Genomic DNA, 23329 nt, shown 5'->3' with positions numbered 1-23329 from the left:
TTATTTTGAGGTCACTATACAACACGATTTCGCCCGATGCGCAACCGAACAAAACACGAACGTCACCCGAAACGGAAAAGAAGGGCGACTCGCGTAGAAAGACATTAGACAGCTGTCGCATCATTTTCAGCTGATTTTTGTGTACGCATCGCGAACGTCGCTTAGTGAAGGTGATCCAGGCGCATCATAACGGTACCAGAGACACGGCGTGACTCGCACAATCGGAGAAGTGGGCACAAGGTCGAGACGCGAGGGCAGCTAGGAAGCGACGGTTTCGCAGCGTCGAACAAAGGGAGATGGTTGAGTGAGCGCGGGTGGTGGCGGGCGTGACGTCACTCGGCGTCGGCGGCGTCGTCTCGGCCGATGCGGCGGGCGCGCCGGTGATCTCGGTGCGCGCACTCGCAGCGCAGCGGGCCAGCCTGGCCTCCAGTGAGTCGGGGGACGAGGGCGCAGGGCACCGGCCGCCGCGCAAGCGGACCCGCAGGCTGTCGCCGCCCGCCCGGCCCGCGGCCATGCACCAGCCGTGCGCCAACGGCGCGCAGCAGCGCCACCTCAACGGCGATGCCACCAATGGCGAGCTGCCGCCGCCCGCCCGCGTCCTGGACCAGACTGACCAGGAGATCGTGCGCCTCATCGGGCAGCACCTCATCTCCATCGGCCTCGAGTGAGTACCTCTTGCTTTAAATACTGCCCACAGAAACAGGTTGGACAAGTGGTTGGTGGCATGTTACAATAACCCTGCTTGAGATTATATTCTTAGTCATTGAGCTACTGCTGCAGGGAGTCTGATTGGCCTCGGTGCTAATGTTTGAGATGGTCTGAATTTGTTTGTCCTTCTTTTATGAATGTTTGTCAAGGGTATGGCACAGTTTCACACTCTGTAATTGTTGTGCCATGCTTCGGTGACCTGTATTGCTTATCTTGCCTTGGTAGTGACATAATCAAAGTGTTGGTCATATACAGCAATGCCGGTTCTAATTGGTGATGTGGCCTTGTTGACATGATCAATAAAAAGATTGCAAACACCAAAATGCATATGATTTTTTATATAAGCCACCAGAGTTTTGGTGGTGTCAGTGAGTTGTCAATCTCATAACAGAGCATGATCCTGTGGTAACCATGAGCCTCCAAGAATGTGGAGCTTATAGTTTAGGCAGGCCAAACAACCAGAGAAATGCATTTAAACATTGAAATTGATTGTGAATGTGTCTATAGTAGCTAGTGTCTGACATGCTTGGAAGTGAGCCAACACACCTGAAATCCATCAGTCCTGCTACTGCCTCTACAAACATTTCTCAGTACTTTGCAGCTCATTCACATATTGCAGTCAAATTTTGTATTGTCAAAATTGCCATGTCATTTATATAATAGTAAAAAGCAAACATAATGAGTGAGGTTTGTATCAAAGTAATTCTTATTTTTTATTGGTTAACTATTGACCACGCTCTTATTTATTGATTGCACCTGTTCATGAAATACATATACTTCATTGCCTATCACAATACAATATATAGTAAGACAACATGACAGCCAATTCCAGACTGTATTATTAATCAAGTAAATCAAAAAATACAAGATATCTTTGTATCTTTCCATCAATAAACAATAACTAATAACTATTTGCATTTACTATAAAAACTAAAATATGTAATTATATAATATACAAGCGAATGTATGCTATAGTCAAATATAACAAAGAGCTTTGTTCAAGTTCATTAACTCCCAATTATTCCCAGTATTTAAATATAGCAGTGGCACAACCTGTTGCATACAAACTATTTGTATACTATCCTTAGTCCAAGTGACAATCAGGTCACAAACTAATGGATAATTATCAGTAATAATGCTATTCTAAAGATTTTATTGTAAAGAATTGCATGGCAGCTTTATGTCAGTCACCCTCAGTTTTGGTAGGCACTTTTCAATTTATTTCCACCCTTTAACTTTATAAATTTTACTTCTTTACTAATTTAGTTTCATGAAATTTAGTACTTAGACTATTCAATATCCATTAATTCTACTATCCAGTTTAAATATATCTGAAATGTAAACATAAAATAGGGCTTGCTAAGGTAGACTCATGCTATGGAAAAACTAAACTTATTTATTACCTAGAATATGTTGTATGTAATCATATTTGTCATAAATCATAGTTCATTTATGGGAGATAATAATATGAGATCTATTACTTGATTTATATAAATACAAAAGTTCTACTCTTGTACCATTAGACATAGCAATTACACAATTACCAATAATTGTTGTAGAGTAATGAATCTAAAGCTAAACATGGAAAGTTGAAATACAATTTAAACCTTATTAGAACTCTTTAGTTTATGTCCCTGTTTGGTTTTTATCCACCATGGTACAGCAATGAGTCAATTTGAAATGAGTGACTGCAGATTTGAATCATGCATGGTGGCAAGTATTTGTTAAATAAGTCTGGATATGATGAGGCTATTCTTTTTTATAGCTTTCTCATATCCACAACAATAATTGTAATATTTGGTAAACCAGGCCTATGTATGACAATTGTCTGATTTTTCTTTTTTTTATACATTTCAAAAGGAAATCATCAGAGTCAGAGATGCCTAAGTCTTAATATAATATGGGTTAAATTTGCATACTATGTTTATTGTATAAATTTTATAATTTATAGAAATTACAGTTTTTTGGGGTAAAATTATTTTATAAACAGAGTTGTAATGAATTATCATAGGGTATATAGCATTAATATAAATTAATAAAACCTTTTTAAAAAAAATTGGTGACAAGTCTTAGTCTTGTCTTCTAAACTAAGAAAAAATTTTATATTCTGTGTACATTTCCTTCCCATACAGTTTACAATGTAATGTGCCCAGCACTAAAAAGAAAAATAATAAAATCACCATAATTCTACAATGATTCAAATATTTTGGACTTTCTAAAATTGATTTAGTTGCTATTACAAACTTACAATAGGTCATTAATTAACTCTAAAATCATAGTAATTGCGAACATTTATTAGCATTTAGTGTCAGGTTAGTGTTTTGTTCTTATTGACTTGAATGTCGAATTTTTTAAATTAAGATTTGTAAATATGCGGTCAATGTATTCATTTTATTCAGTCATCTTTCTATTTTATTTTTAAGAGTACAGTTTAAAACAGGATCCAATGAAGCACCTTAAAAATTACAGATATATTATCAAATGTAACTCAGATTGCTTTGGGCATGGTCACAATATACAAAATTGTACTTCCTACGTATTATGACGTCGCGAATTATAGATACAACGCCGTATGATTAACATAAATTATATTTATTATTTAAATGAAAACCACATTAAGTGGAATCAAACCACAAATATTATCGGAACACAAATTATTTACACAAATATCAAATGTTACGGTGTTCGCAGGATACTTCCTGTTCTATAACCGTCTGTATAATAATTAGCAGATAAATTCCAATTTGCTGGCGTTCAGGGAGATATTACGCCGTATTGTTATTGACATAGCAAAACACCATTTGCTTATCTCAGAAAAGCTAATTATTTTTTATCTTAATATGCGCCAGGGTACTACATCCTTAAACGTACGCTACTACAACGATTTTCTTCAGTAATTTAGATATATCACCTATTGCCCTCAATATAGGACGGCGTGCGATCTACGAGGCAGTGAACACTAGTAGCATACAAGAGGGCCTTTGTCTAAGCCATTATCAATCGGTCTGAATGCATTAGACTACTCCTTTGTTCCGTTACACGCTATGACGTATCGATTACACAAAGGCAGACCACTCGATATGTTATTAATCAAGTAATAAATCCGTCGTGTAACTAATAAGGGATGTAATCTCGGGACGTGAGATCGATTCCTGGACTGAGATAGTTGTTGATGTGGAATATTTCAGGTCTGGGTGGTTTGGGATTAAAAGTTTCTGATATGACTATGTCGATGATATGATACCGTCAGAACTATTTTGATTTTTGTCTCGCGGTTTTTATTATTACTAAATTTCCCCTGGTCCATAGTGCATTGTCTCTATCTGTACTATCAACGATGACTGTCACAAACTCGCTTGGGGTTACGGTCTTAAGCCAATAAATAAGGCAAGAGCTTGATCTTAACACTGGGGTCTGGGATATTAAATGTTTGTGCTTCCATACTCTATTTTTTATAATTCTCTTTATATCAAGAGATTAATCCATCCATCCAAGTAAATGTCCATCGCGGCCGATTTGTGTCTATAATACAACGTGATTTTTGTAGGACGTTTTATAGCAATATCAAGACCTCCGATTGTCCACATATTTCATATTTCTTAGACAAGATACCTCAACATTTCATAGAAAAAGTTAGGTCTAAAAATACTGTATATTTTTAAACCGTGTATTTTATGTTATCCAATTACGTTGCTTCACTGTACTGTGGCAATTTCTCGGTATCGGTCAGCTTTGGTCCGGCGCAAGCCTTTCTAATTAGAATATTAATTGACTTCGAGGAAATACTTGTCACCGGTAGTCTCTAGGCATATCTTACCCTATTTCCTGAAAAATGATATAACGCTCTTTCAGGGCCTTTAGGATTTATCTAATGTCTTACATATACGTACACCTTATTTCCTTCTGATAGCAATGTCAGTATTTATTGGCGCCTGCGATTGCTTAGCTTTAGTGACACTAATTGATTTTAGTACAATAGAATAAAGGTTAGACACTAATGGCTGCTGATTCTAAACAAAAAATACCTAAAAATGTAGCTTTAAATCAGAGTATTCTATAGAGCTTGGCTCCTGACAACCGTCATCTTTTTCCTCTTCAGCTGTTTGTTTAGAGCTTAGAAATTAGTAATTGCGTTCAAGGAATAGGTAAGAAATTATAATTTACTATAGATACTTGTCACACAATTTTTTCGAGACTAGGTACTTCAGAGGTGGTGAACGTGAGGCAAACAGCCAATCGTAACAACTACATAAAATCCATTCCGCAACGAAATCAGGGCAAGTTGTAGAATCTTTGTATGTATTTACTTAGTTAGCGACTACTATTCACAAGGTGTAAAACCCGCAATAATGGCCCAAGTGTGTCGCGTTCCGGGATCAGCTTGATATCCAAGCTTAAACAGTCAGTAGACCCTCTTCATGGGCTCTATCCTACTAACCATCAAGTGTAGTGGGGGTTATTTTATTGTGCCCGTAAAAAAAGATGGAAGAAGGTTTGGTAACATTAATATCTTGGAGGTTTGTTAAAAGGTGTGTGACGCGTCAGCTGTAGGCGCGATGTGGCGGCGTGCTAAATCGATAACATTAATGATGTAACGTTTTGTTTATCGGTTGTTAATGAGAGGTCGCACTCCGTACTCTCAGCACTCGGCACTCGACACTCGTAGGAAATCGGTTTAATATTTGCGCGTTACTAGTTTTTTTATCGTTACTACACGCGCGGGAATTGTTTAGCGTTAAATTGTTTGAAGGTTAATTGACTAAAACTTTCATGATAGTTTGAACGTAATCTTGCCAATGAGTGATACTAATTATTACGCTCAGTTCAAGGAGAAAGTAAGAATTTAAAAGTAGCTAATAACTAATATATCCATTCAAAATTCAGAGCCTGAAAGTTTAAAAATCCGTTAAAAACTAAACTCATAACATTTTAAAAATGTATTTAGTTTATATTACTTTTGTGAGGTCTTTTTACAGTTACATTTACATAGTTCAGATCATTTGAATTTTCTGGAGATAGTCTAGATCAGGGGTGGCCAACCGGTCGATCACGATCGACTGGTCGATCGCGATAACAAGTCCAGTCGATCGTGGCAAGGCAAAAATATAAATACGTAGAACAGATCGCGCAACATGCCTAATCACTAACTGCTGCACGCATCGTCTTGTATCATTTTTTAATCAAAATAATAATAAATTGTGCACTGAACTGTGTTGTATCATTTAAGATTTTAAGATGTATGTAGCTTGGTAGATCGCACAGAGTATCATCAGTGAAAAGTAGATCTTGGGTCTTACCAAGTTGGCCACCCCTGGTCTAGATTATGCTGTAACTCCAGGAATTTAATATTACAGCGAGCTACTTACTTGTTATGTGAAGCGTTTATTATGCAAATAGAGTCAGTACGTGCCTCAAAACTAAATTAAACAAATTAATAAAGCCTTTGTTAATTATAAACTGGCAATGAATATGAAGCGTCATCGGTGTAACAACTAGCAAGCAGCGACGCTCACGACTACACGTGGAGAGAATAATGTGATACGCAAAGTGCACGTTACGCGCTGTAACTTAGTGGCCGTGTGTTGGAAGACGCTCAGCATTCCCTTAAATAAATTGACAAAATATTTAAAAAATGTATGTTTTTTTTATTTGAGTACGTTAAAGGGACTCCACTGCATCTGACTTACTTCGTAAGTGGAGTGGCGTCTCGATAGAGTATAGGTTCTCAAATTGAATCCGTCTACTGCCCACTTTGAGAAACAGTTATTTTCTAGCGTCCCTGAAATTATTGTTTTAAATATACCCAGTGTGTCATATTTCCTAAACTTATAACCTTACCAATATTACGAATGCGAATGTCTATGTTTCTTTGTTTCATTTTTATGGTTTTACGGTTAAACTACACGGATTTAGGTGAAATTTGGTATGAAGGTAGTTTGAACCTGCAGGACGGGTCGCCCAGGTCTACTGAAAGCCTCATGGGCTCGCCTAGCTTTGGGAAAGATGGATACAAGATATGAATATTCTTCGTCAGTAGACTTAATAATGTAGGGCTTTTCGAAACTGGATATAATACAGGTGACCTCCGGACGGCGAGACACTTACTTAACATTTTAATGCGTCAGCAAAAAGTAATCATTAGAAACAATTTGTCCTAGTCATACCTCGATCGTCAATAGAAAATTGTTTCATGTAACGTTAAGCAACATTCTAAAACGTAAACATATGTCGTTTCGTATAGCGGTATTCAGTCAGTATTGCTATTAAAGTAGTATGCATAGAGTACCGCACTGTATTTAGCTACCCACACCGACAAATAAAGAAGCCATAAACATACGAGGATACAGATGATTGTATCTAATAAACATTAGTTTATATTATTAATTAAGTAATTTGACAGTTCGTGACTGGGCGTAATGCTGAACAAAAATAGTTCAAGTATGTACGGAGAGATGTCGCCATTATAAAAATTGGCGCGCGCCCAAAATACTTCAACTCACTTTTATTACGTTAGATGTTACAACCTGGTTACGGCTACTCCAATGTGGGTGTAATTTTGTAAATTGAGAATGAGAAAGGAAATAATTTTTTGATAGCCATATAAAAGTATTGACTCAGATATATTGAAAAGGGCGGAGAAACGATTCTATCACAGTTCCGGACAGAAATTACAATGTTTTCTGGAGCATTTTGACTAACAGTGTACCCTCCGTAGAAGATCATAAAGCTGACGTAAAACACCGACTCTACGATGTCTGCTAAACATTCAAATGGTTTGCAGAACATTCGGAAAACGACTCAAAACATTATCTTCAATTAGCAACAAGCTTACAGGCCACAAATCCTTGCCAAAGAACACCGATTCCTACCTAGGATGATTGGTGAGTATATTGAAATGAAAAAAACACCAAAATTTCAATAGAAAAGATGGTTGGCAACTTGCACATGCCTGGCATCCAGTTCTACATTAAATTAAATCGGATCCCAAAAGACCGGCTGCTAGACTTCAAGACACTGTGAGCTCATTTTGCGTAGATTGGACTATTATCAGATAACTAGCTTTTGCCCGCGGCTCCGCCCGCGTTATAAAGTTTTTCAGGCTAAAGTTTTCCGTTAAAAAAGTAGTGGTTTCCCGGGAGCCTATGTTCTTCCCAGGGTCTCAAACTGACTCCATACCAAATTTCATCTTAATACGTTGGGTAGTTTTTGAGTTTAACACGTTCAGGCAGACAGATGCAGCGGGGGACTCCCCGCTGCATCTGTCTGCCTAAACATAGTCATGTTTTATAATATATTTTTTACAACTTTTTAAGTGAAACAATCCCGTCATACATCATTGTTGCATAACTTTAACCGTTTACGCAGCGCACGCAACGGAAGCTCTCAAAACTAATAAATTGTCCCCGTGTTTGCAACATGTTTCATTACTGCTCCGCTCCTATTGGTCATAGCGTGATGATATATAACTTAGAGCACTCCAAAAACAAAGGGCTATTCAACACAAAAAGAATTTTCCAGTTCGAACCGGTAGTTCCTGAGATTAGCCATTATTGCTCCGCTCCTATTGGTCATAGCGTGATGATATATAACTTAAAGCACTCCAAAAACAAAGGGCTATTCAACACAAAAAGAATTTTTTAGTTCGAACCGGTAGTTCCTGAGATTAGCCATTACTGCTCCGCTCCTATTGGGTATAGCGTGATGATATACTTATAGCATATAGCACTCCACGAACAAAGGGCTATCCAACGCAAAAAGAATTTTTCAGTTTGGACCGGTAGTTCCTGAGATTAGCCATTACTGCTCCGCTCCTTTTGGGTATAGCGTGATGATATATAGCTTATAGCACTCCACGAACAAAGGGCTATCCAACGCAAAAAGAATTTTTCAGTTTGGACCGGTAGTTCCTGAGATTAGCGCGTTCAAACAAACAAACAAACAAACAAACAAACTCTTCAGCTTTATATGATAGTATAGATGATTAAAAAAAATGTATAATTGCAAAATTTAGGTATGTATCATACATCTAACTTTTCGGACGGCCCTAACTTTTTATAGTTCAGATCGCCCAGTGACCACCAAGGCAGCAAACTATTCGAAAAGTCGGGAGAAAATTAAAATACAAAAAACCCGCAATAAAATCCGCAAACCAGTTTTATTTCGATGTCTAACATTTGCGTAAACATAAGAAATCATTGTGACAAACAACTAGTTTCACATCATAAATGAATTTAATTAAATAAAAACTGTGCAGAAATGATTTTTCCATATTTTCCTTCATAAAAAATGTCAGTAATATTTAATGGTATTGGCTATCGATCGTAATGAATCCGAAGCGGGTCAGGGTCGTGTCCAGGCCGTGTCGGCTGTAGGCCCTGGGGACAGGTGATAATATACTGCATTGGATTTTATATAACCCTGCATAACTCACTGGTACAGTTACATTGTAGTTACGTGCTGGACCTGCGCGGTTGTCATCACCCGCACGACACGCAATTTGATTTAAATAATAATCGTCGAATTCTTATTGCGTATTGTAGCATAAAGCCATTAATTATAGTTCCTATGCCTTTCAAACCGGAACATAAAACCATACACTGTTGCTTAGCGGTAGAAAATAGAAATGCACCATTATATTATGTTGGTTCAATAATTAATTAGGTAACGATTCATAGATATCAGTTTACAGTCATTCACGTAATGCACGCGTTCAAGTTTTTCTTATTGAGATGTAGTTCTAGAATCGCGAAGGCGCGTCGCCCGTCACCGGTTATCAGTTACCTACATACGGTGTCGTACTCGTAGGTGCTCTCACAGTGATAAGAGCGCGAGTTAAGGCGCAGAACACTTCCTCTTATTCTTCGTACTACATCCGACAATTGTACAATGTAGGTAGATATTGCAATTGACTTTTCGGACGACCAACACCTCAGTCCGCCCCGGGACCATGAAGGCTGCAAAGGCTTAGTAACGTCGGGTGAAAATCATAATACAAAAAGCCGCGACAAAATCCGAAAAATAGTTTTATATCGATACATCCGACAATCACACAAATATTACTAATAAACACACACTGGTGTGGTGAGCAACCGAAGCAGTAAAATTAAAAATTTACATTATACCATAAAATTAGGCTAGCAAAATATTCGCCGGCAATATTTTTCATTCTCTTACAATTTGTAGTGCATAAATTTGATTACATTTGTTTGCCGTTAATAATAAATACTGAGAAATTCAATTAATACTTACATTTTTATTTACGTTTGTTACTCATACGTTTTATAATCTGCGCCCAATCTGTTACTCAGCTGCGGTGCCTTGTGCGAGATATGTCGGGTTTAAATTCATATTGAAGTTAATTATTTTATTTAATAACCCACCTCCTGCATCTCGTGATGTCCTTTAGTCTCAGATAACAATAACAGTGTGTCAATGTGGTATCAGTTCAATCATTAATATCATAGCAGTTTAAAGAGGGTCACTTATTTTTTACTTTAGAGATCATTTTTTTATATGCATTTCGTTCCAAGAAGTAAGACTGAATAAGTAAACGTGGGTAGTTCCGAGTATATAATATTCACTTCGACAATACAAGAGTAAATATATTTTTTTTGTGTAATTGCTATGTGGCTCATGTTGTTGCATATAATCAGAGATGCAATTATTTTTTGTTTATTATGAATGTGCGATATATTTGTAAGTTATCATTGTGAACTCAGTTTGTAATCCTAAATATATAAATAAGCATGGTCTGCTAGCCCTTAAGTCACCAATCACCATAATTCTGACAATTGGGACAGAGGAGATACACAAGCGGTGCGCTAGTTGAAGCTAGTTAAAAAATAGTTATTTATAGTAACTGGTACGCCTGATATTTGGGGACTAGGGTGAAATGACGGGGTTTCTAATAAAATCATACTGTCCAAACTCCCTCCAATTTTTTCCCAGTAATGCCCCACTACTCCCACCATAGTACTATCGGGAAGGGCAACGTATAAGATAGTGGAACTTGCCCTCCCTGAAAACGCTATTAGTCGAACAATAAAGGCCCCTGTTGCTACAAACGAAAAATAATAATATAGGGCGAGCCTCGCTTCCCTGTGGCACCTCACTGGCGAATAACGCTACTAGCATCATCATCATCATCAGCCTATATCTTTGTCCACTGCTGGACATAGGCCTCCTCCAATATACACCATTTTACCCTGTCTTCGGCCTGTCGCATCCAGTTCTTACCAGCGACCTTTCGCAGATCGTCACTCCACCTAGCTGGAGGGCGTCCTACACTACGTTTGCCTAGTCGTGGTCTCCACTCAAGAACTCGTTTACCCCATCGGTTATCGTTTCTTCGACAGATATGCCCTGCCCACTGCCACTTCAGTTTGCTAATCCTGTGTGCTATGTCGGTGACATTGGTTCTCTGACGAATGACCTCGTTACGAAGTTTATCCTTCAGAGAAACTCCGAGCATAGCACGTTCCATAGCTCGCTGAGCGGCTTTGAGCTGGTGGACCAGCCGTACTGTGAGCGTCCACGTCTCGGCACCGTAGGTCATGACAGGTAGGACGCACTGATTGAAAACCTTCGTTTTCAGACATTGTGGTAGAAGTGACGAGAAAACCCGACGCAGTTTGCCAAATGCGGCCCAGCCCAGCTGGATTCTCTTTTTAACCTCCCTCTCAAGGCTGTTTCTTCCTAATTGCAGAATCTGCCCAAGGTAGGTGTATTCCGAAACAACTTCGAGAAGGTGGCCATTGGCAACGATAGGTCTTGGATCTAGGTGGTCATTGATCATAAGTTTTGTCTTATCCAGATTCATTGTTAGACCTATTCGCTGTGAGGCCGAAGCTAGGCTGTTTAGCATCTGTTGCAGTTCCTCCAGTGTTTCTGCCATTATCACTATGTCGTCTGCGAATCGCAAATGCGAGATGTACTCACCATTTATGTTAATGCCCATACCTTTCCAGTCCAGAGTCTTGAACAAATCCTCCAGTGCGCTTGTGAACAGTTTTGGGGAAATAACATCCCCTGTCTCACCCCTCTGCGCAGCTGAATGGGTCCCGACTGCTGGTTCTGTACTTGGACACACATAGTGGCAGATTTATATAGACATCTCAGCACTTCGACATAGCGATAATCTACTTGACAACGCTGTAAGGATTCCAGGACAGCCCAGGTTTCGACAGAGTCGAAGGCCTTCTCATAGTCCACAAATGCCAAACACAGGGGCCGATTATACTCCTCGGATTTCTGTATAATCTGCCTCACTGTGTGTATGTGGTCTATGGTACTGTATCCTCCGCGAAACCCAGCCTGCTCCGGGGGCTGAAACTCGTCGAGTCTCCTTGCGAGGCGATTCGTGATAACCCTGAAGAACAACTTATAGACGTGGCTCAGGAGTGAGATGGGCCTATAATTCTTTAGAAGGGTTTTATCCCCCCTCTTAAGGAAAAGAACCACCAGACTCCTACTCCACGCCTTTGGAGTTCTCCCACAGTGTAGAACGGTGTTAAACAGCTTTTGTAGCTCCTGTATGACAGGAAGGCCACCTGCCTGCAGGAGCTCCGAAGTAACTCCGTCCTCACCGGGGGCTTTTCCATTTTTAAGTTGTCTCAGAGCCAACACGATCTCGCCTTGGTCGATTTCTGGCAGATCGTCGCTGTAGTGGCGCGTCAGGGTGGCTCTGGGATCATGGTCGACATGCCGTGGATGAGGAGCATGTGCAGCGTATAATCGACCATAAAAGTCCTCAATCTCGGCAAAAATCTCCGACTGTGACGAAACGGTTATGCCTTTTTGTGTCGTTAACTTCGTCAGGTGGCTCCTTCCAAGCTGCTGAGCAAATACCTTAGACCCTCGGTTTCGCTCTATCGCTTCTTCAATGAGGCGTGTATTGAAGCTCCGAAGGTCTCGGCGTATCATTTTGCTATGCGCCTGTTAAGGTCTGACCTCTCTGACGAAGTAACTTGGGTGCTTTCGCGTCTATTTGCCATAAGCCGTAGAGTCTCATCCGAGAGTTTGGACTTTCTGCCTCTACGCTGCATTTTACAGATTTTGATGCCCTCTCCCTTAAGCGCATCAACCAGATTGTGTAGGATCTCGTCAATATCTTCAGAAGGTGCCAATGCAGCGAATCTATTTCCGAGCATTCTCTGGAACTTTTCGGAACCCGCCATGATTTGGAGTGGATTAGGTCGGAGCGTGGACTTCATGAGACGGCTTCTTCCAAGCTTAATATCGATATTCAGAGAGCCTCGTACAAGTCGGTGATCGGATCCGGTATTAAACCTGTTGATCACTGAGACATCTCTGAATATGTGCTTTTTGTCCGTCATGATGAAGTCGATCTCGTTCTTTGTCACAGTATCCGGACTTCGCCACGTCCACTTCCTCTGGGGTCCCTTTTTGAAGAATGAATTCATCAAAAAGAGCCCCTCTTTCTCAAGAAAGTTTACGAGCATTTGTCCTCTGTGATTCCGACATCCATAACCATGTGGTCCCACTCTGGATTCGCCGTGACTTTGGGTTCCCACTTTAGCGTTGAAGTCCCTCATAACAACGTTGAAATGGGCCTTTGTGGTATTATGCAAGGCTTTTGATATGTCCTCGTACATATCCTCCACGTCGTCGTCCGAATGTGTCGAAGTCGGTGCGTAGACCTGTATGATCTTCATGGTATATCGTTTAGATAACCGAAGAACCATATAAGCTACCCTGGTCGACACACTGGAAATTTCTTCAACGTTGTTAGTGAGGGCTCTATTGACGAGAAAGCCTACGCCACCCTGGGATATCTTATCGCCTTCGCGGTAGTATATAAGGTGGCCCGAGTCTAAGGTGATAGAGTCCTCTCCCTCTCTACGGACTTCACACAACCCTAGGACATGCCACCTTATGTTCTCTAGCTCCGTCTCCAACTGTGCGAGATGTTCATCAAGACGAAGACTTCTGCCGTTGTAGGTTGCCAGGGTCAGTTGAGATGGGCGGCCTATCGTAGCCCGGGGATTCTTCGCACCCCTGCCCTGCCGTTACCGTGACCGCCGCCTTGGCCAGGAATAACAGGGCGACCGGGAACTGGGGGCCATTTCCTGTGATTCTGTATCATTGAAGGGTTTATGCCCATAATCGCCACGCTGGGCAAACGGGTTGGCGATCGCAGAGGCACAGTTCTTCGCACCGTTAATACTGCTGCCTGTCAACGGTCTGGGGGGGCTGGCTGTGCCTAGTTGAGCTAGGTTATATCGCCTTTAGCCGGTTGGAGAAAGGAAAGGAATTTATATAAGGAGGGATAATTAGAAAGGAAGAGGGAAATGGAAGGGACAAGGATACTACTGTCACGGAAGATAAGGTTTATGACACTAGTAGCTAGAGTAGTTCGGGGTCGCATACCCGTAGCAGACCCAATAAGTTATCGGACAGATAGTTTATGGATCCACCCTCTGAACAACGAACGAACGCTACTAGCAATTTATGTGAATTAATAGATGAAAATTGTATAATCATTGGAAAAATGAAATAAATATTATAATAATATAGGGCTGATATTATATGTTGACGAGCCGCGCACGTGTCACGCAGCATTTATACGACAAACATGAGGAAGAAAAACCGGTCCAATACGACTTGGACTCGCTCAACTTTATTGTCTGTGTCCGTGTGGTGTACATTTAAAAAAAACTTTATTATTTGTTATTTGCGTAAAAAGCCAGATATTATGGTTAGGAAAATAAGCCCTCTAAAAGCCACACAGAATGACGAAAATCTTATGAGGTTTTATTGTATCATTTGGGTACGATAGCTCATAAAACAAAATCGTCATAGAGTGGGTATTTGATTATTTAGGTGCTGTGCCCCAGTTGAACTGCTGGTATCAAACACTTTCGCCTATCAAAATTACACCAGGGGCTCAGCAAAGACACACGCAAGTGGGAGGTCACGCGAACAAAGTCGCGGTCACAACTTGTTTTTATATACTTGACGCTTATGTGGCGGCCTTGGGCGGCGCGTGCAAAGGTGCTGTATGTTGCGAAATGGACTTTGTTTGTAAATATATTATGTTGTTATTGAATTTAGATAATTTTATCTTTACCAATCCAATTGAGTTTCACTCGCTTCCATAGTGAACACTGCATTTTACTGTGTTTGTTACACAAGACAAACACTTGAGATGCAGCTCCATTTATAAATAGATGGTAAAATAATAATTTATTAAGTTTACCCATTAAAATTCATGAGTTCGAAGGCTCCGAGTCAAATACATGTTGGTGAACTTTATTTATTCAGGTTTCATACAATTATATTATTCAAACTAATTAATAAGGGGACTAAATAATGTATCACTATTGGTAATAAACGAAATGGAGTATTTTATGAAAATATTTCGTAAATTACGAATAACATCATAAAGCAATTCGCACCCTTTAAAGCGTGGGACACAGATACTCTCTATCCCCTATTATGCCTAAATAGTAACAAGTGGATCATTTTGTGTCAGGAAAAGTCTTTCACACGAGCTGTGAGTAAGTAGCTCCTAGTTTAAATAAAATAATCTCTTATAAATTACTATAGTTCTTATAAGGACATAATATAATGATTTCTTATGTTTACGCAAATGTTAGATGTTTCGAAACGTCGGGAGAAAATTAAAATATAAAACCCCCAAAAAAAAACGAAAAATAGTTTTTTTTTTAATGACATAATATAAAGTCCAACGTATACCGCTTGCCTTTATTTAATTTTATTATTCTGGAGTATGTATCTATCTGTATTTGTCCTTTTGTAATCGCAGCGTACCTTGTGCACGCCCCGATAATCGTGATATACGTGGCAATTATATTTCTCTTCGCCTGAATAAACGATTAAAGGAATTGAATAAAGTGCTCGGGAAGTATGTCTAGACAGGTGGCAGACGATTCCCGATGCTGACCCGGCGCAGACGAGACGATTTCAAATTGGGGAGGTAATATTTAATGTAGTAATGGAAAGTACTCTTTTATAGAGCTGAAGAATATTATTTTCAGATTCTTTATTGCTTCCGTAGTACAAAAAGTAGTTAAGTACAAAATGTTTTATTGTACAATATAAGTGCAGTGCAATGGCGAAGGGTCTATAATGTAACCCTATTACTGCCCGCTTCCGTTTATGTACAATTTCTGTAGAATACAATTTGCATCAAGACGATTTGCAAACCGCATTTATGCATATTAGTACCTATATGTTGTGTAAAATTCCCTTTCGGAAAATGTCTCCTTATATGGATCCTGTCGGGTGGAATAAGATTAAAAGATTTTTTTTCAATTGTTGCACTTTACCATGAGTACGTAATGGGATACATCGTCATAAGACGAACGAGGGAATTAATACACTAAATGAGTGCAGTTTGGTTCGATTGAACGTCGATAACAGGGAGACTTGCGTTTCTAGTCGTTAGGTTAATGCCAGCAGCTGTTTTATGTGTCTATTTGCCGTAGGCCATATTTCAAGGATGTAAACACTTGCATACGACCTATACAATGTGGTACGCATGGCCCTACAATACGCAAACGAGTGTTCTCAAATACAACATACGTATGGGCAAAATAGTCATAATTTAGTGTCGCAGATTGTCCTACGTTCGATATAGTTATCAGTGATGCGCGACTTGAGATTACCGCGCGTTATCGCGTGCCTTCCTGTTCCTACAGCTGATTGCCTATATTGAGCTATTATTATTTACGAAACTGTGTTTGGGCGTTTACCCTTTCACGGCGGATCCATGTCGACGTGATTTTTCACATGGAAAGTTGACGGGTAGTGAGCGAAAACACTGGGTAATTCTTAAAAATTAGACATTTATATCTAGCGGATAAAATGCCGAAATATAATGACAGTTATCACATAAAAAACATTTCCTTATCCTCAGCATGTATGAAACATAATATGTAATATTATAAATGTCTGTTTCCAGTATACAACACGCAACGTGTAGTCAGTTCAACGCGACATTCATACCTACTATGTCCTAATATTCTATTGATGTCTCCAACATTAGTATTTCCGACCATGTCTAATACAAAATGTGTGAGATTATTGCACTACCCTTAGTCTAAGATGTTTTTATTATTTGTTGTAAAACGTCATTGCCCTTAGTCCTTTCCGATAAAAGTGTTAACACTTTCAAATGCAAACTGCAGTGTAATTTGCATTATAATAGTAAAAACATTTTATTTTTCGGTCAACATACTTTATTACGTTTTTCGGAGTTATTAGAACGTAATATCCGTGCTGCGTATTTATTAATAACGACTAGCGGTTTCTAGATAATGACATTCAAATTTCGATTAGTTGGTACATTAACCCGCTACGCGCCGCGTCGTGCGACCTCCGCGCCGCGGCCGCCGGGATTTGAGATATTAGATATACGTGTACAGACGTGCTACTGTACTTCGCTAATAATGTCTCAACATGTATAGGAGTGTATTCAGAATATTATAAAGCCAAAAACTAGGAACTTCGATAAGGAATCGACATATTTTTTGTTGGATATGATGTGAATGTTTAATGGAAAAGATTTTTAAAGTTTTAATTCTTGATGTATTCTCATGTCACTCATGAATTAAATACAACAGCAAGCCTAAAATTAAAACACTGTCTCACACAGATTTTTTCCCTTTTTTCTGTAATATTCTGCATTTAGTGATATGGTATGAAAACGCCGTGTATTTTGTGTAGTTTTCCGTCATTGTGACCGAGTGCGGCCCTGCGTCGCGTTAGTTTAGGCCCGGCGCGTGAATGTGTTAACACGATGTCGCAAGCCGCGCCGTGGGCGACGCTTGCACAACCGCGCGACCAACTACGACACTGTAATCATCGGAACACGCCGGCACGCGCGGGCCGCGGTATCGGCACGTCTTGAATCTTGAGCATGATTCGAGGAATGGATTGTTACAAAATCATGTTGGTTTTGTAAATAAGCTTATGTATGCGAACAAAAGCAATATTTTTATCCTAGGACTACTAACTAAATAACAGTTATGGTAAATACCTCGATAAAAAAATAAGTATAATATCTTTCCACAGGGACTACCATGCTACCAATATGGTTGATCCATTTCTTCTCAATGTTAGAAAGTAATATTACTAGTAATTAGTCAGGTCGGCATAATTATTACCTTTAAAAGATAAATATTTTGAGCCTTGCTTGTCAACATTTTATGTGGTCTGTATTAAATTTACTATCAACTGCAGTGTTGTGACAAAATCCTCCACGGCTCTCGGAACCCTAAGATGTAGTAATTAATCTCAGTGTGGGGTGACAACTATAAATAGGAGACAATTTTTAAGTATTTTCATTTCAATGTATTAATGTGATACAGACGCAGTGCGGCGCTCCTGATGGAGGAGTCGGGGCTGCACCTGGAGCACCCGGCGGCGGCCACGTTCCGCCAGCACGTGCTCGCCGGCGACTGGGTGAAGGCGGACCACGACCTGCGCGCGCTGCACGAGCTGCTGCGCGACTCGCCGCACGTCGAGCCCCACAACCTCGCCGAGATGAAGTTCGTCGTGCTCGAGCAGAAGTACCTCGAGCACCTGGAGGCCGGGCGCGTGCTGGACGCCCTGCACGTGCTGCGCAACGAGCTGACACCGCTGCAGCACGACACGGCGCGCGTGCACCGCCTGTCCGCGCTCATGATGTGCGCCTCGGCCGGCGAGCTGCAGGCGCGCGCGCGCTGGCCCGGCGCCGGCGAGGTGTCGCGCGCCTCGGTGCTGCACCGCGTGCAGGCCGTGGTGCCGCCGGCGCTGATGATGGCGCCGGAGCGGCTGCGCGTGCTGCTGGCGCAGGCGGCGGCGCAGCAGGCGGCGCGGTGTCGCTTCCACTGCGCGCCGCGGCCGCCGCCCGCCGCCGACCAGATCCCCTTCACGCTGCTGGCCGACCACCACTGCTCGGCGGACAACTTCCCGATCCACTCGCTGCAGGTGCTCAACGAGCACTGCGACGAGGTGTGGTACTGCAAGTGGTCGCCGGACGGCTCGCGGCTCGCCTCCGGCTCCAAGGACAATACCGTCATGATATGGGACTACGACCCCAACGCGAAGAGACTTTCCTTTAGGTAAATTAGCCATTATTGAATATCTTGGACAATCAGAGGGCCTCGCTTACAAATTATGATGAAAATATTGTAATATTTACAGAAAATCCCTGGAAGGTCACACATATGGAGTGTCATACTTGTCGTGGAGTCCGGACGGTCGGTACCTGATCGCGGCAGGGCCCGAGGACTGCCCCGACCTCTGGATATGGAATATGGAGGCGAGTATCTTGTATTTTTTTATATTATAAACTAATTCATACTTAGTTTTTCATAAGTAATGAAAAGAATATTTTTTTGGCTGATGGGTAAGAGTTAAGTTTGCTACAGTATTATTAACATCAGATGTACAAAACGGCATAGTTGTACGCTCGTCAACTAAGTTAGTGTGTGTGTGTTTTTTTTACAATAAACGCTTAGTCTATTCTAAGAATAATTATCATATTAGATGTGAGTAAATGGTGGTGGCGTTGTGTTCCAGACGGAGCAGCTGCACGTGAAGATGACGCACTCGCAGGAGGACTCGCTGACGGCGGCGGCGTGGCACGCCTCCTCCGACAAGTTCGTGTGCGGCGGCGCGCGCGGACAGTTCTACCATTGCGGACTCGACGTCAGTACACGTTCTATATTATATTTCTCCATAGCGACCTAATTAAGAAATACAATAGACATAATATGTAAGTTGGTTGGTTGGTAGTCAGATGGTTGGTTGCTGAACATGTCGGTGTGGTGTGCAGGGCTCGCTGCTGAACAGCTGGGACGGCGTGCGCGTGAACGCGGTGTGGTGTCGCGCGGACGGACGCGGCGTGCTCGCCGCCGACACGCACCACCGCGTGCGACACTACGACTTCACCGACCTCACCGACCGCAACCTGTGAGCACCACACACTACACTCACTACACGCACCACCGCGTGCGACACTACGACTTCACCGACCTCACCGACCGCAACCTGTGAGCACCACACACTACACTCACTACACGCACCACCGCGTGCGACACTACGACTTCACCGACCTCACCGACCGCAACCTGTGAGCACCACACACTACACTCACTACACGCACCACCGCGTGCGACACTACGACTTCACCGACCTCACCGACCGCAACCTGTGAGCACCACACACTACACTCACTACACGCACCACCGCGTGCGACACTACGACTTCACCGACCTCACCGACCGCAACCTGTGAGCACCACACACTACACTCACTACACGCACCACCGCGTGCGACACTACGACTTCACCGACCTCACCGACCGCAACCTGTGAGCACCACACACTACACTCACTACACGCACCACCGCGTGCGACACTACGACTTCACCGACCTCACCGACCGCAACCTGTGAGCACCACACACTACACTCACTACACGCACCACCGCGTGCGACACTACGACTTCACCGACCTCACCGACCGCAACCTGTGAGCACCACACACTACACTCACTACACGCACCACCGCGTGCGACACTACGACTTCACCGACCTCACCGACCGCAACCTGTGAGCACCACACACTACACTCACTACACGCACCACCGCGTGCGACACTACGACTTCACCGACCTCACCGACCGCAACCTGTGAGCACCACACACTACACTCACTACACGCACCACCGCGTGCGACACTACGACTTCACCGACCTCACCGACCGCAACCTGTGAGCACCACACACTACACTCACTACACGCACCACCGCGTGCGACACTACGACTTCACCGACCTCACCGACCGCAACCTGTGAGCACCACACACTACACTCACTACACGCACCACCGCATGCGACACTACGACTTCACCGACCTCACCGACCGCAACCTGTGAGCACCACACACTACACTCACTACACGCACCACCGCGTGCGACACTACGACTTCACCGACCTCACCGACCGCAACCTGTGAGCACCACACACTACACTCACAATATGATACCACTACATCTCGAAAAACGGTTTATACAGCCCGATCAAATTAACATATAAAATATTGCCTATTTCTTTTCCTATTCACGACACTTTAGTTTCATCAATATTATATTGAAAGGACTAACATGACACCTTCTGAAACTACATTGACACATTTCGAGCAACTATACACGGTATTTATGTCCATCGTATGTGTAATAAATCTACATAATATTGTCTGTATGACTCCAGCATCCAGGAAGAGCACGCGGTGATGGCGATGACGCTGAACCAAGCGGACACGCTGCTTTTGCTCAACGTGGCCAACCAGGGCGTGCACCTCTGGGATATACGTGAGTACACGCTGCCTAATGTTTATGATCTTATAAGAAAAAAAAAATGTGGTTTGTAATTTGCATAAATAAAATATCCCGACATCAATGAACGAAGAGGCCAAGGTCGACCTAGCGCTCCACCTGCCCGGCTATTATTTGCATTGCTCAACACAATTATCCCTTTGTCTGCCACGTAAACATTAATATACATTATATAGAAATAGTTGTCAATGCAATGCAGCACAACACGTTTTGTGTGGTTTGCAGGAGCGCGTGCGCTGGTGCGTCGGTTCCGCGGCCTGAGCCAGGGACACTTCACTATCCACGCCTGCTTCGGCGGCGCGCACCAGGACTTCATCGCATCCGGCAGCGAGGACAATAAGGTATTACAACATTGATAAAATATATACTTTAACTAATTTACCGCCTCAGCCAAAACAAAGAACTACCTCTCGTGCGGCACATAACACGCCAGGTGTGCCTTCCCGCATCCGCGTAGGGAACCTGAACGCTAGAGTGACATGACTAGCTGATATGGTCTTTTTAGAGCCGTTAAATATATTTCGACATTCTATATTTTTACCAATTGTCGACGACTTAATATGTTATCTGCTTACAGGTGTACATCTGGCACATAAACGGCGAGGAGCCGATCGCGGTGATCTCCGGACACACGCGGTGCGTGAACGCCGTGTCGTGGAACCCCGTGCACCACGACGTGCTCGTGTCCGCGTCCGACGACTACTCGCTGCGCCTGTGGGGGCCGCGCGACCACCGCTCCTAGTCACCGCGACACCCGAGGTACCACACCAGCCCGGCCGCTACTGCCTGTGCCTATATCCATATTATGTTATTGTAGTAATTATAGTCAAATTCAAATCTAATTATCTGTACCCGCTTTTGTTTCAGGTGACGAGACGTGACGACTCAGCGGCGATATCCACATAATCTAGAGTACTGTATTTAAGTCCCTTCGATTAACTTAATTAAGACTTAATTATATCGAAAAGAGTTTAATATTTTGTAGCGGAGACCGCGCGTAGCTCTATTTTTTTAACGAACCCCGGAATCTCTCGAGTTCGACAAGTCGACAAGTCCGACGCCGAGCTGTCAATAATCAATGAATCCGATCAATGAATACTGAACCGTACTATCAATCTAAATTTAGTTTACGTTGACGTTTCAGTCAAATTTGAAAGTGCATTTATGTCACATCGGCTTTGGTTCGGTCAGCAGAGTCAAAGGAAAAACTAGCGACTGCCAAAGAATCGGCAAATATCGAAGGTAAAACTAATAATTGAATGCCTTCGATTGGTGTGTGTAAACTTAGTCATCGGCTGATTTGACTAGATATCGCGTCCCCTGTATGCTTCGGGGACGAATGTATGGCCAATCTCGTCTATATTTATGACCTGCGATTATGCTTGGAGTGATGTAATCTGCATCGGTGGTGGCCAGTATAGCATGTCCGGACGGTCAAGCGACGGCGCGACGCTCTTCAGTCCGGCTTGACCGTCTGTCGACAGTTTTGGAGGCCGAGTACCGAACTCTGCGGCGGCTTTAAGAGAATTATGTTAACGCAATTTTAGATTATATTCTTTTTGATATTTTATTATATTTTAGATTTTAAAGTAGGTTTTATAAGTCTCGCGACACCTTATCTCGTAACGTGATATTGATTGAACTTAAATGATTTCACCCCGTTTTGTTGTTGATTTACTTTGCTCATTTAATTTCTAAGCTTGAGTTATTGGCTTGACAGTTGGATTAGACCAGATTTAACGGTCGACGAGTGCACGTCATGTTGTAGATAAGGTGTCAATAGCTGCCCGGAGTTCGTTGTCGGCGTGAATCGACGTCAAGCGCGATTGACGGTGTGTCGCCCGTCGTCGCTGCAGACAGAAGTAAGCGGTCGACGAGCGAGCGGGCATCAGTGCCCGGGTTTGAATTTGTTATAAATAAATAATTATTATATCAATAAATTTTTTATTGTAAACTAATCATGCGTTTTATTTTTCTATCTGCGTAGGTTATTCACATATTTGAGAGTCAGTGGGTGAACAGCTCATTTGAAATAAATGCCAATACCATAAAATGGACACATTAATACCAAATCATTTTAGCTTACCGAACTGTCCATTTATACGCAAAAAAAAAACAACGCACCGCCAAAAATTGCTTACAAACATGCGCATTTAAGGTAGCTACAATAATTTTATATTTTTTCACTTTGTAATCATTAAATTATAGAAACACGATAATTATTATCGTATATTAAATGTATCTAGGCACGAATAC

General features: G+C 42.1%; 1 protein-coding gene across 1 annotated transcript; it reads left to right on the top strand.

The window, feature by feature from the left end:
* Positions 1 to 8: 8 nt before the first annotated feature.
* On the top strand, positions 9 to 23031 carry LOC115450726 (WD repeat-containing protein 26). The gene is made up of 9 exons (XM_037442138.1): positions 9 to 664; positions 18063 to 18797; positions 18880 to 18997; positions 19258 to 19386; positions 19514 to 19650; positions 20949 to 21049; positions 21299 to 21414; positions 21651 to 21832; positions 21941 to 23031. The coding sequence occupies exons 1-8, from the start codon at positions 513 to 515 to the stop codon at positions 21813 to 21815; spliced, it is 1653 nt and encodes a 550-aa protein (XP_037298035.1). The 5' UTR covers positions 9 to 512; the 3' UTR covers positions 21816 to 21832; positions 21941 to 23031.
* Positions 23032 to 23329: the final 298 nt, after the last annotated feature.

The sequence above is a fragment of the Manduca sexta genome, chromosome 24 (genome assembly GCF_014839805.1).
Source record: "Manduca sexta isolate Smith_Timp_Sample1 chromosome 24, JHU_Msex_v1.0, whole genome shotgun sequence".
NCBI classification, from domain to species: Eukaryota; Metazoa; Arthropoda; class Insecta; order Lepidoptera; family Sphingidae; genus Manduca; species Manduca sexta.
This window is presented reverse-complemented; position numbering and strand designations above follow the sequence as displayed.

What these genes read in the sequence shown, in the direction of transcription:
- LOC115450726 (XM_037442138.1), top strand. Translation starts at nt 513, where the DNA reads ATGCACCAGCCGTGCGCCAACGGCGCGCAGCAGCGCCACCTCAACGGC. An exon ending in CTCATCTCCATCGGCCTCGA is followed by an intron (nt 665 to 18,062) that starts GTGAGTACCTCT and finishes AATGTGATACAG; the next exon opens with ACGCAGTGCGGCGCTCCTGA. An exon ending in CGTGCACCTCTGGGATATAC is followed by an intron (nt 21,050 to 21,298) that starts GTGAGTACACGC and finishes TGTGGTTTGCAG; the next exon opens with GAGCGCGTGCGCTGGTGCGT.